Genomic DNA, 12,019 nt, shown 5'->3' on the forward strand with positions numbered 1-12,019 from the left:
TTCAGCAGCGGTGCACCACTGCTGCTGGATTGTTAGCTCCACTGCAACAAAAAAAAAGAAATTGCAAAAAAAAAAAGGTACCTCACAATTCAATTCAATTCGATTCTTTAGGTCTTCATTCGATTCGATATCGATTTGATATTGATCCAATTGCTTCGATATCGATTCAATAATACGTGCAGATGACAAAAATACCTAAATATTATTTAGAATTAACCATTTCAAAATGAATTAACCATTTTAACTAGCAAAAAAGGGAATACACCATTGTAGTATTGTTCTGAGCTAAACTTGCAGCATAAAAGTAATAATCATAACATAGACAAATGTAGAAGGGCATGTACATTTAGGCATACTTGCTTCTAGATTACAATGACTGAGCATGCTTTTTCTTTTTATGGAAATAAATCGATTTCAAAAAAGTTCTGAATCTAAATTGAATCGAGAACAAATAAATTGCAGTACATTGATGAATCGATATTTTTACCCAGCCCTAGTTGCTAGGTTACCAACTCACAGCACCACTGCTACAAAAAAATCTAGGGGAAAAACTGAATTACTTTATCTAATATTTTATCAGAGAAAAAGCTTTTGTCACAAATATGACTTTCTATGAAGAATACAATAATCAATGCAGCTTGCATTACAACACAATATAGAAGTATGTACAAAATAAAACAGATTCAGTTTTCTTTTCTTTCTAATCTTTCTATTCTGTTATTAAAGAAAAGCTGCTCTTAGTCAATTAGAAGGAGTTCTTGTGTCTGGCTGTGAGTTTGCAGGCATGATATGCGTAGGCTAAATCGCAATCGTGTCAAGACAAATCAGATTAGCCAATACACACTGAAATAGATTAGCCAATACAAGATAAATTAAATAATTTTAAAATTACAAAAATTATCCCACTCTGGCAAACAGAAGGTTGCAGCAGGCGAACAAATATAATTATTCTTTATTCTTTTTATTATTGAAATTCTGATTATTAATGATTATCGAGACGGAATCGTTCTAGAAAGAATCACGATTCATCGAAGAATTTATAATTTTTCCCACCCCTTTATCCAGCCTATAGAATTGATTTGATGCCAAAGACACCTTTCACACATCTCCTCGTTAGTATAGTGGTCAGTATCCCCGCCTGACACGCGGGAGACCGGGGTTCAAATTCCCGACGGGGAGAGTCACATTTTTCCAGCCAGTCTCCCCGACATTGAAATATATCAAAGGTATTCCAAGCCCCTTAGTACTTGACACAAAAAAGCTATTCATTCTGTAAAACAAAATCATACAGAGTACTCCAGAAATGTCTACTATGAGGGTTTCACCGGATAGATACAATATTTAGGATAAAACAAATTCAAAGTCGCTGTGCCTGAACTGCACGCGACCGCACAAACCAAACATGACCTCCTCACGGCCCTGCATGTTTCCTACAGCGGTTTGTCGCGTATCTCTGATGTTTTAAAGCACCACACGGCGAGTGAGAGAATCAGCCAGTCATGACAAATGTTTGGCCTGACCCAGATCTTTTACAGCCAGCATTTATTTTGATGAGCAAATAACCACCACATTATCCGTTTATTTCCACTATTTAGAAATCATACACTGTATCAGTTTGGAGCCAGAGGTTTGAGTGCATGTTCACATACATGTGTGTGCATGCTTACATACGTGCGTGTGCAAGTGTGTGCCTGTTCACATGCATATGTGTGCCTGTTCATATTAGGGATGTGCATTTAAAGGCATATCAATATTTGAATATTCGCGAAAAAAAAGAAAAAAGTGTAACGCAAATCCAAATTGTTCAATTTATTGGGCATTTTAGAAGGAAATAAACACTGGAAATCAGTAATGTGAATCGAAACGAGTTTAAACTAAACCATTGTTTTTGACAAAAATATGTAGTATTGCATACTTAAAGGAGACATATTATGGTGTTTTCTCAACAAGTAAACATAGTATTTGAGTTCCAGAAAAAAGCTGTCAGACTGAACCACAGCATGGGGGAGGAGGGATGGTTGCCGTCTGCGGACTCCTGGAGCTCTATGTATTATAATTAGGGGTGTGACGATACACTCAGCTCACGAGACGAGACACGATTTTCGGTTCACGAGAACGAGACGAGACGAGATTTTAAGAAAACGACAATGACAAAATATATGACTGGACCAACAGACTTTTATTTAACCGAGTTGCACATGCATTTTAAAATGTTTTATTATAACTCTTAACATTCATGAAATTGAAACTAAAACTAAAATGTATAAGTAAAATAAATTAAATTAAATAATTCTCTTTTTTTTCAAGTGCAAACAATATTATGTGCAAAACCAAATCAAAGTTCTACTCCATCAATACAGAGTGCAAATAGTGCAAACACAGTCCGACCAAGTATGTCACTGACAACTTGGTATTGTCCGTGTCTTATCAGTCACTCTACTGCCATTCATCATTTCCGCCAGGTACCCAAAATGCTGCCAAACAAATCATTTAAAAGTGGCGCGGGCATCTTCCACGTTAATACGGGTATTTTCCGATGTCATTCTGGCTGCCTATGGCTGCTTCCCCTGCTTCCCCTCCTTCTCCTCCTCCTTCTCCTTCGTTAGGTTCTGGCAGGCTTGACATAGCAAAGGCGCATTACTGCCCCTACAGGCCACAAATAGAAGTTTGGATAGCTCACAAATCTCGCGAGACCGATTTTTAACCGAGGGGGCGCCGAAACTGACTCACTCGTTTGGTAGATGTAGGCGGGGTACTTTCAGAAATGCATATCTCACTCAAAAAAATCATGTACAGACTTTTTTCTAAGTTTGCATGCGTGTGGGAGCACCAGAGACCCAAAACAACACCAAATCCCAGGAAAAGTGTAGTTTTCATAGTTTTTTTCATAGTTTTCATAATATGTCCCCTTTAAGGCAGAAACTGAAATTTGATCAAAATTATTTTAAAAGGCACAAACTCAATAGATTAAAGTAACTGAAGCAAAAGAGCAAACAGCTTGGATATCAACAGAACTCCACTTGCAGCGCATGGGCCTGCCTCGCATTACGCATGATGTGCATTGAACAGAACAAGCAACAAAAATATCTTATGTGTAAGACGGAAATACAGTATGTCGAAAACATTTCCAGTTAACGTAACACATAAAGGCCTGATTCCACCGGACGCGTTACGGCAGCGTTACGGCTGCGGCACGTCTTGGCCGCGGTCACCGCAGCAGATAGGTTCCACTCTAATCAATGAGACCATTTCCACAGGGCGCGGCTGCGTAAGGTCTCAGCAGCGTCCCAGGAGCGGCTCGCCGTGCCGCAGCACTATCATTCCGTAGCATTTCTATTTTTGCTGCAAGCCGTTGCTGAACCGCGTAAATTTCAACAGAGCAGATCGAGCAGGGCAGGAAGTGAAAAAGTAAAAGCCATAGAGCATCCGGTCAATTTTCTAAATAAAACACAATACTCAGCTCATGTAGCCTATCACAACTTCACATCAACATTATTACGTCATGACCGGTGGCACCAGGTCAGCAGTCAATCAATCAAAGGGTCTCAAATCATCCTTTTTATAAGAACAATGTCAGAAAGGACAAAGCCTGGCATTTAATTGCGGTAGTTTTGGGAGTGGAAGGTGAGTACATTAGGTTTAGGATTATCGCGTGATATCGTGATCTCGCGTGAATACGGCTGGCTCGCAAGGCAGCGCTGCGCTGCCGTAACGTGCCCGGTGGAAATGCAAGCAGGGCAGAGTCGCAGCCGTTCCGTGCCGCAGCCATAACTGTGTGTTCACACCAAACGCGAAAATATCTGCTCCAGCTAAAGTCGAATACCCGCGTCATTTCGAATAATGGATTATCAGTGCCCATCCCTAGTTCCAGCGGTGGGCCGTGTATTTCACACCTAGGCCTTCACTGGTGTCCTACATGAATTAATCCACCTCTTAATGCCATCATTATGACTCCACGGCTATAGAAACCATCAATATTACACAGAAATTAGGGATGGGCGATATGGCCTAAAATCCATATTGCGATATACATGCAACCTATTACGATAACGATATATATCACGATATATAAATCATAATAGAACCATTTCAGAACAGGTTACATAGACTCTAAGGAAAGCTAAACTGCTAAATGTATGTCGTTTTGAGAACATTTATTGTGCAAAACTAATCATACAACATAATGTTGTAGCTGCAGAGACTTTAAAAAAGAAAAAATATTCTGTGTAATGACGTATACTTCTCTTAATGAAATAAAAATTGGTGGTGTCTTGTTAATAAAGAAACGGATACTGTGAATTAGGGAAATACGTCCAGTATTAGGCATGGCTATTTTAAATAAAGAAAAATCTTCCAAGTGTGTGCACAGATACTTGCTATTAAAACATAAAACAATAAGTGGAAAATGAACGCATATAATTTTGAAATGAACATGAAATGAGAGCAATCACCAGCTCCTCCGTTTCGCTTTCAGCCATATTTACTTAGATGACGATGATGCGTTGAAGCCGGTTGGAGCTCATGGCTCTTTACATTCCGCGGACGATGCGTTGCAGCCGGTTGCAGCTCGTGGCTCTTTAAATTCCGCGGGTCGTGGACGATGCGTTGCAGCCGGTTGCAGCTCGTGGCTCTTTAAATTTCGCGTGTCGCGGATGATGCGATGCAGCTGGTTGCAGCTCGTGGCTCTTTTTAAAATTCGTGGGTCGCGGACGATGCGTTGCAGACGGTTGCAGCTCGTGGCTCTTTATATTTCGCGAGTCATGGATAGATCGCGTCAAACATACATTATCGCGATTGAGCAATATAACTAAAATCTCTATCGTAGGCCATTTTTTATCGTTTATATCGTTTATATCGCGCATTCCTAACAGAAATGCAGTATAACAGGGCGTTGCATCACAGACAGGTATCTCATGTAGCAAGAAAGGATGCCATTACTAAAGCAAGAAACCCACTTAGCACCATTCAACAAATCTATTTTCACTGTAGCCACAGCTGCCATACATACATCATCGATAGCAGAAACATCAGTATTAACCTAATTAAATGACAAAAATATTAAAACGTTTAAATAAAATGCATTATTCACCAAAACTACTGATTATTTGTACGCAAAGTCCATCCTCCTTTCTTTCCACAAGAAGAGTTTGATTACTCAGTTGTACAGTTTATCTGTGTGTTTCAGTTCCAAACAATAAGTCCCTTTCTATCGCCAGGGAGGCTAATGCTGAAAGTCGAGTCTGTCCAGTCGTGTTTCTGGAGTAAGTTTTAATTCGCTTCAGGGAATCGCTTTATTTATTTATTATTCGCTTTATTTTAGTTTGTGCCGGTAGCTATAGATGCTTTGATAGTGCTTAGGCCCGCAGAGAAGGCCTTGTTGGCCCTGACAGCCCACCACTGCCTAATTCATATGAATGCTTGTGCCTGTTCACATACACGTGTGTGCCTGACTGTTCACATGCATGTTCGTGCTCACTGTGGATCTCACCTCACAGATGCACGTGAGTCTTCGTGGGTGTGGCGCCTCCTGCTGGAGCTGGTACACTAAGACATGGAAATAATCTGATTTATTTTCAGCTCACTTTACTATATCATTTTTGTTTGGTGCAGTCAAAAGAAAATACACAAAATACAACTGTACAAGGGTATGAAATAGATGTTAAAGATACTCAGCGAGCACATCATCGACAGGTGTCCCAATACGACTCACAATAATAAATTATTAATGAGCTTCAAAAATAGCAAGAGATAAACGGATACAGTGAAATGCATTATGGGAAGGGATTTTGTTTTCACCACGAATACTTCACAAGTTGCAATGATTGAAGCAGACAAATTGAATGTACTTATGGGCTGAAAATATCTATACTAATTATGTCGACTCATTCTCATTGAGAATCAGCCATTATCGTGCATGGAATTATATAGTTAGTAAGGGCCTAAATAGCCTTTTATATGGGAAGATATTCAGTTAGTATCTAGTTAACTTTTTGCTCTACTTGTATGCCCTGGTTCAGCCCTTTTGCAATGTCCTATATGAAAAGCAGTTAATAAATACGTATAATTAATTGTTATTATTGATTAAAAAGAGAAGTAGTAAACGTATGCAGTCAACTGTACTCACAGTAGGACTTCCAGACTGGTGGTCTGTATTCATCATGATCTGAAAAAAACAGAAAGGCATTATTGTTTCCCCACAATGTGTGCCTGTCTTCACCCCCGTTCTGCCTTGTGGCCTAGGCTGGGTAGGTTACAGGGTTTTATATTAGGTGGTGGAGGTTTGTTTTTTGTCTGTGTATATCAGAATCTATTTTGCTGTGGTAAAGGAAAGAATAAATCTGAAATCTGACAACCGTGGCCTTCGGGAGAAGAAAGGTAAATTGAGACATGCAATACATGGCTGAAACTTTGCCTGGAAATAGAAAACAATAATTGGGTCCTTCAAAAAACATATTACAGGAAATGCTGGCTTTGTTTACACAAGCCTAGAAACTATGAATGGGCTGCTTATTATCCTTGGCCTTGCAGCCCGTACCTCCTGAGTAAAGAGGGCTGGATGTACGGCACAGTTACACTAATACAGCACTTCCTGCCCAGACTGGCATGTCTTCCAACTTCATTGTGTCTTCCGAATATCCAACCCTTCTGGGCAAAGGTTGAAACACACACACACACACACACACACACACACACACACACACACACACACACACACACACACACACACACACACACACACACACACACACACACACACACACACACACACACACACACACACACACATCCTACCTCAACCTAACTAGCACAGTATTGACTTTAATTTGCCAACATATAAACAAAAAGATAGTGGTCTGAAACAGGCGGACTCAGACCATCCACCCAAAAAACGCGCTTACCAAAGACATTCAGGGCCATCTTGATGCTGTGATACGATGACAGCGAAGAGTAGTTTAGAGACGCCAGTTCACCACAAAGTACAGGGTTGATTATCGAGTCCAAAACCTAGGAACGACACAAGGTAAAGGGTTGATTATTGAGACCCAAACCTAGGAAAGACACAAGGTAAATGGTTGGTTATCGAGACAAAAACCTAAGAAAGACACAAGGTAAATGGTTGGTTATCGGGTCCAGGACCTAGGAAAGACACAAGGTAAAGGGATGGTTATCGGGTCCAGAACCAAGGAAAGACACGAGGTTCGGGTACAGTCACCAACTACTCGCTGTGGCTGTAACGTGTTTGCAACGTGCTTATACACAGAATGAAACGCGAGAAATGACTTCAAGACCAAGTTTAACATCAGGAGACGTGATGGGAAAGGCGATAGCGGAATTGATTTTCAGAAACCAACTACTTTCGCTCATCACATCACGTCTTTGGTAAATAAAAAAACAGGCAACATCATCGTTACAAATGGTTCAAAAAAGGATTAAGCGATGAAACTCACTAGTTTGTCCCGGCATGTGAACAACGTATAGTGTATTATCCTAAAGTTTGAATGACCATTTGAGATGATGTTGTCCCTCAGTAATTAGCTAACGTTAGCTCATCTTGCTCAAGCAGCAGTGTTGCCAGATTGGTCCAGATTTCCCGCTCAATCTGGCAACGCTGTCTGCAGCCAGAAATCTGGCAACACTGTCACACACTCCCATCCATTCCCATAGATATATATATTAACTAATATATATATATATATATATGTATATATGTATATATGTATGTATATATGTATATATATATATATATATATATATATATATATATGTATATATATATATATATATATATATATATATATATGTCCATTCCTACCGACGCCATCTTGATGCTTGGTCACGTGAACAGCGGCGGTCTCTTTCCCAGCTCACGCCCCACGGTGTTGGATGGCAACTATGGCAACCGGGGCTATTTGGATTTGGAGCGGGAAGTGATACTGGTTAATCAGGATTCAGTTGGTGGTTGTGTCATTAAATTGTTGAAATTGTTGAAATCCTTTATAAACCTAGTGTGGAAATCAGTGGCCGGTTAGCTCAGTTGGTTAGAGCGTCGTGCTAATAACGCGAAGGTCGCGGGTTCGATACCCGTACTGGCCATACTCTTTTATATTATTTGTTTCCATTTTCAGTCAGTCGCTACAACAGCATAACAATATCGAAACCACATGTTTATGGTCGTGTGGGAAGGCTGGTCTGTATTGACTCTTGTGTCACAGTAAGTGTAACATACCAGAGCGATTGCCACCACCACTAGCCAGTAGCCACCCCTTGTGCATTCAAATTATATACAAAAAACATATTTATTTTATGTAATTTGCCCAGCATTTTTGCAGAATCAACCGTGGCTGGTACTACAACTGGACAGGACACTACACCTAAAACTTTACTACACCGCATTACTTATAATAAACGTATTACCACTGTATTCGTTTCTCTTATTATAACTTACTTTATTGTTTTGTTATAATTTATTATTGTTATCTATGCTGCTACTTATTTTTTTACTTATTTTTTGCATATTTTTATTTTTACTTATCTTTATTTACTTTGAATTGTAGTGTAGTTGCTGCTGTGTGGCTGTTGAGGAACCAAGCCTAATAATTTTACTCTTGTGTATTTGTACAATATGATGTAATAAAAGTTGTGCATTGTGCATTCATATGATGGCATCTCACCCAGCTCACCCAAGGTGGCGCTCTTCACTTCTTTTTCCCACCCGATCACCAGCCACTGTGCCCTACCTCCGGGATCCCTAGCGTTAAGGGAGCCGCATTGCTTTTTTTATTGTCTCAATCCCCGTACACACGGTTTCCCTTTAAATTGGCTTCAGTGTAGATAAGAGGCGCGACCCACACACGCTGATCCTCCTCGGCCATGGCTTCTTCCTTTTCCGTGCAGACGCCACGTCCTACCTGAGAAGAACACCCTAAGATCTGGCTTGGATTGTTACCGAATCAACTTGTAGGATTGTAAAGGGGAGAGAATTACAACACCGTACGTGTGGGACGATCTGCAGAGATCCGGACGGAGAGGGGGGTAAGGAAACCGAGCTATCCGGATTAGAGAGCGAGTCAATGGTGGTTGAATGATGCATGATTTTAATGGTTTAAAGTGCTGCTATCGTATTGTCCTACTGTTTTCCGACAGCCCTCTTTCTCCCATGGGACTGAGACGATTTCAAGGCACGTATGTGTGTGAGGTGAAACTGAAGCCTCAATGCAAAACCTTTTTTTAATCGCCTTTGTGCGTTGGTTTTTAGTTAGTTATGCACGACGTCAGCCCACACCGGTCAGATAGCCTGCTACATTCAAGAATGGGATTGATTTAGACACATATCTGTTTCACCACATGGTATGGAATATCTGTGATCTTGTTTTTACTTGGAAACACAACTTTTATATTGTGATACCCTGCTTACTGCCTTCCCCTACGCAGCCACCGGGTTTGTTCTGTGCGTGTGTCTTTAACCCACTGACATCCCTTCACTCCGACCCGAAAGGATTAATCTAAGGTTAACCTACATTCAGTCAGCTTGCTTTGAGCTACGCACTGTTTGGCAACGTATCCCTGCATTGGTTACTTATGTATGATATCCCCCTTGCTTGTAATTTATGTCTATGTGCGTATGTTTGCAGTCACTCAGGTTTAAAGTGACTTATTGTTGTCGATTCTGCAGTCAGAGGGCCTAGGCCTATATCTCTAAACTTTCACTCTATCCAAGGTGTTGGGGTTGAGTGCATAGGAGTCCACTACAGGGGACAACAGATGACAAACCAGTCTTTATTCATGGTTTCCTTTTGTGTGGCTCTGTTATTGATCCTCAGTGAAGGGGAAAGCCCCTATGGCCAGTCCCCCCTCCTCCACAGGTCAGAAGGAAGGGGTCACCCAGGGCCCCTCCACCCATTTACCAGATGGAGAAGGATTGTGTTTTGGTGCCTTGCCCAGGGACACTTAAACAGACCAGAACATGAGGAACAGTGGGTGGGCTGCCGCTGATTAGTTGCTTCCCGGTGTAATCCATTGATGTGTTGATACATTAAATGCATGTAGCTGTTGTCATCAATAGGATGGCCCTTAACAGGCCTCGTCCTCAGTCTGCCTCTTCTTCAAGGACACACACAAGCGCGCGCACACACAAGCACGTACGCACACAAACCCAGGCGTTCCCTTGACACAGTGTATTAATACAAATGTTTTTTGAGCCGAGTGTGTTACCTTGATAAAAATAGTAGTCAGCATATCTTTTGCTGATTATGTCATGGCCTCTTGCTTTTGCTGTTTCAGTGACATGCCCTCTTTCTGTTCAATGTAGAATAACAAAATTTGGAAATATTTCGACATGGTAAAAGAAAATAATCTTTTTTTTGTTTTTTTGTGTTGTGCCTTCTTGATTCTCCAGACATAATGACTGAAAACACATCTCATGCATAAGCTGTGTGTACAAAAAACATATATTCATGCCCACGGTTCTCTCAGCTATCTGTGCGCCACACACCACACACACACACACACACACACACACACACACACACACACGTGCATCCTCTTCTCATGCACTGAACCCCCCCTCCCCCCGCCTCTCCATTGCTAAAAATCTTGGGAAACATTCAGGCAAACAGGCACTTCAAAGCCCTATTGAGAACCCTCAGTCCCCCAGAATTAGAAGTACACTCCCACAGTCGCTTCCTTTGTGCCTCTGTGACCGCCTTGCTCGCTGGTCCTCTTGGTCTCTTTCTCTCTCTGTCTCTGTTTCTCGCCCTCTCGATCCCCCGGCCCCTACAGAAGAGGAGGCCATGGAAGTTTGGCTCTCTACTTCTCGTTGGGAGAAGAAAAGCCTGGCGTTCATGTGGGTCTGGACTCTGTTTATAGTTGCCAAAACCACTGATAGAAAAGAGAGGAGAGGAGGACGGGAGGGTTTGGACCCTCCATTCAAACAGCGTGTGCGTGCGTGTGTGTGTGAGCACAGACAGCCCAATCAATATTTGACTAGAAAAGCTCCTTTTCCTCCTTGCTGGATTCATTTAATAATGGAAGAAATGGCTGCATTGTCAGATCTTTGATTTTTTTTTAGACGACGCACTTGAAATATTAAGATTTTTTCCGTGTCAGTACACGACGGGAGAACACCTTGATATTATACATTTGACCTCATGCTCCCAGCAGCACTCTGGAGATCTGTAGACAGAGGGGGCTTTCAGGCTCCAGGAATCCACACGTCTGGTGTGAATTTGTGTTGTTCTGGGGGTTAATGGAACATCTTGGGTGATCTGTCCTCCTCCCTGTTTAGGCATCACACCAAGCAGTTCCTGCTTTTGAACGCTTGTTGGGATCGAGTAATAAGCATGCTATCGATGCATTGTAATGTAAACTATGTTCTGGGAACACAATTTCAAGCACCGAAAAATAACATTAATTAATTTATGATTGATTAGTTTGGGACTGATGCAGAGGATGCTAATCTCCGGCCCCTGGCCCTAGGGGGGGCCCATCACATGGATCACCGCGACAGATATGATAAAAATCATATAGAAGAAAAAGTAGCTGAGGAGGTAGAGCGGGTTTGACTTGTAACCTCTAGGTTGCTAGTTTGATCCCCGGCTCCTCCTATCTGAGTGTCGAGGTGTCCCTGAGCAAAACACCTCACCCTAACTGCCCCCGTTGAGCTGGCTGTATACGCCTCGTGCCCACTGCATCCGTCCATTGACTGATCCCCATTGAGTTTAAATGGGGACGGATGCGCAATGCATTGTGGATCCGTGGGCTCCGTTGGAGCCTTCGGCTCCATCAAAAAGTTGAAAAATGAACTTTTTCGGCAGCGACGGGTCCGTCATCCAATCAGATTGCGTATGCAAATTTAAGCACTGAGACACTACTCGGGCTCTGATGGTGCGTTTCGACCCTGGAAAGCTCCCCCATCCGTCAGCCACGCCTTCCGACGTCAATTGACTGACGGTGCAGTGGGCACGAGGCATCGCTTTAGATAAAATTGGCTGCTGAATGTAAATGTAACGCCTCATGCCCA

The 12,019-nt window shown here is 41.8% G+C and overlaps 2 protein-coding genes and 2 non-coding genes across 8 annotated transcripts in view; 3 read left to right on the forward strand and 1 right to left on the reverse strand.

The window, feature by feature from the left end:
* Positions 1 to 7,606, reverse strand: part of LOC132456375 (N-chimaerin-like) — a 66,608-nt gene extending 59,002 nt beyond the window's left edge. Inside the window, exons 1-4 of one of the 3 annotated variants that reach the window (XM_060050716.1) lie at positions 7,449 to 7,606; positions 6,900 to 7,005; positions 6,125 to 6,163; positions 5,489 to 5,544 (exon numbers count right to left, since the gene is read on the reverse strand). In XM_060050716.1, coding sequence (XP_059906699.1) covers positions 5,489 to 5,544; positions 6,125 to 6,163; positions 6,900 to 6,918 — 114 coding nt within the window. In that variant the 5' untranslated portion in view covers positions 6,919 to 7,005; positions 7,449 to 7,606. Of the gene's footprint in view, positions 1 to 5,488; positions 5,545 to 6,124; positions 6,164 to 6,535; positions 6,739 to 6,899; positions 7,006 to 7,448 lie in introns of those variants that run through there. The other 2 variants (XM_060050717.1, XM_060050718.1) reach the window with 2 other exon arrangements.
* trnav-gac (transfer RNA valine (anticodon GAC)) lies at positions 1,108 to 1,179 on the forward strand. Its single transcript has one exon. It is a non-coding gene; the product is annotated as a tRNA-Val (tRNA).
* A 414-nt stretch (positions 7,607 to 8,020) lies between the features above and the next one.
* Positions 8,021 to 8,094, forward strand: trnai-aau (transfer RNA isoleucine (anticodon AAU)). Its single transcript has one exon. It is a non-coding gene; the product is annotated as a tRNA-Ile (tRNA).
* A 663-nt stretch (positions 8,095 to 8,757) lies between these two features.
* The window catches only part of LOC132456376 (FERM, ARHGEF and pleckstrin domain-containing protein 1-like), a 122,217-nt gene continuing 118,955 nt past the window's right edge, over positions 8,758 to 12,019 (forward strand). For 2 of the 3 annotated variants that reach the window (XM_060050719.1, XM_060050720.1), the window contains exon 1: positions 8,759 to 9,033. The gene's annotated coding sequence lies outside the window, so the exon portion shown is untranslated. Of the gene's footprint in view, positions 9,034 to 12,019 lie in introns of all 3 variants that reach the window. The other variant, XM_060050721.1, reaches the window with a different exon arrangement.

This window comes from Gadus macrocephalus, chromosome 4 (assembly GCF_031168955.1).
Source record: "Gadus macrocephalus chromosome 4, ASM3116895v1".
Lineage (NCBI taxonomy): Eukaryota > Metazoa > Chordata > Actinopteri > Gadiformes > Gadidae > Gadus > Gadus macrocephalus.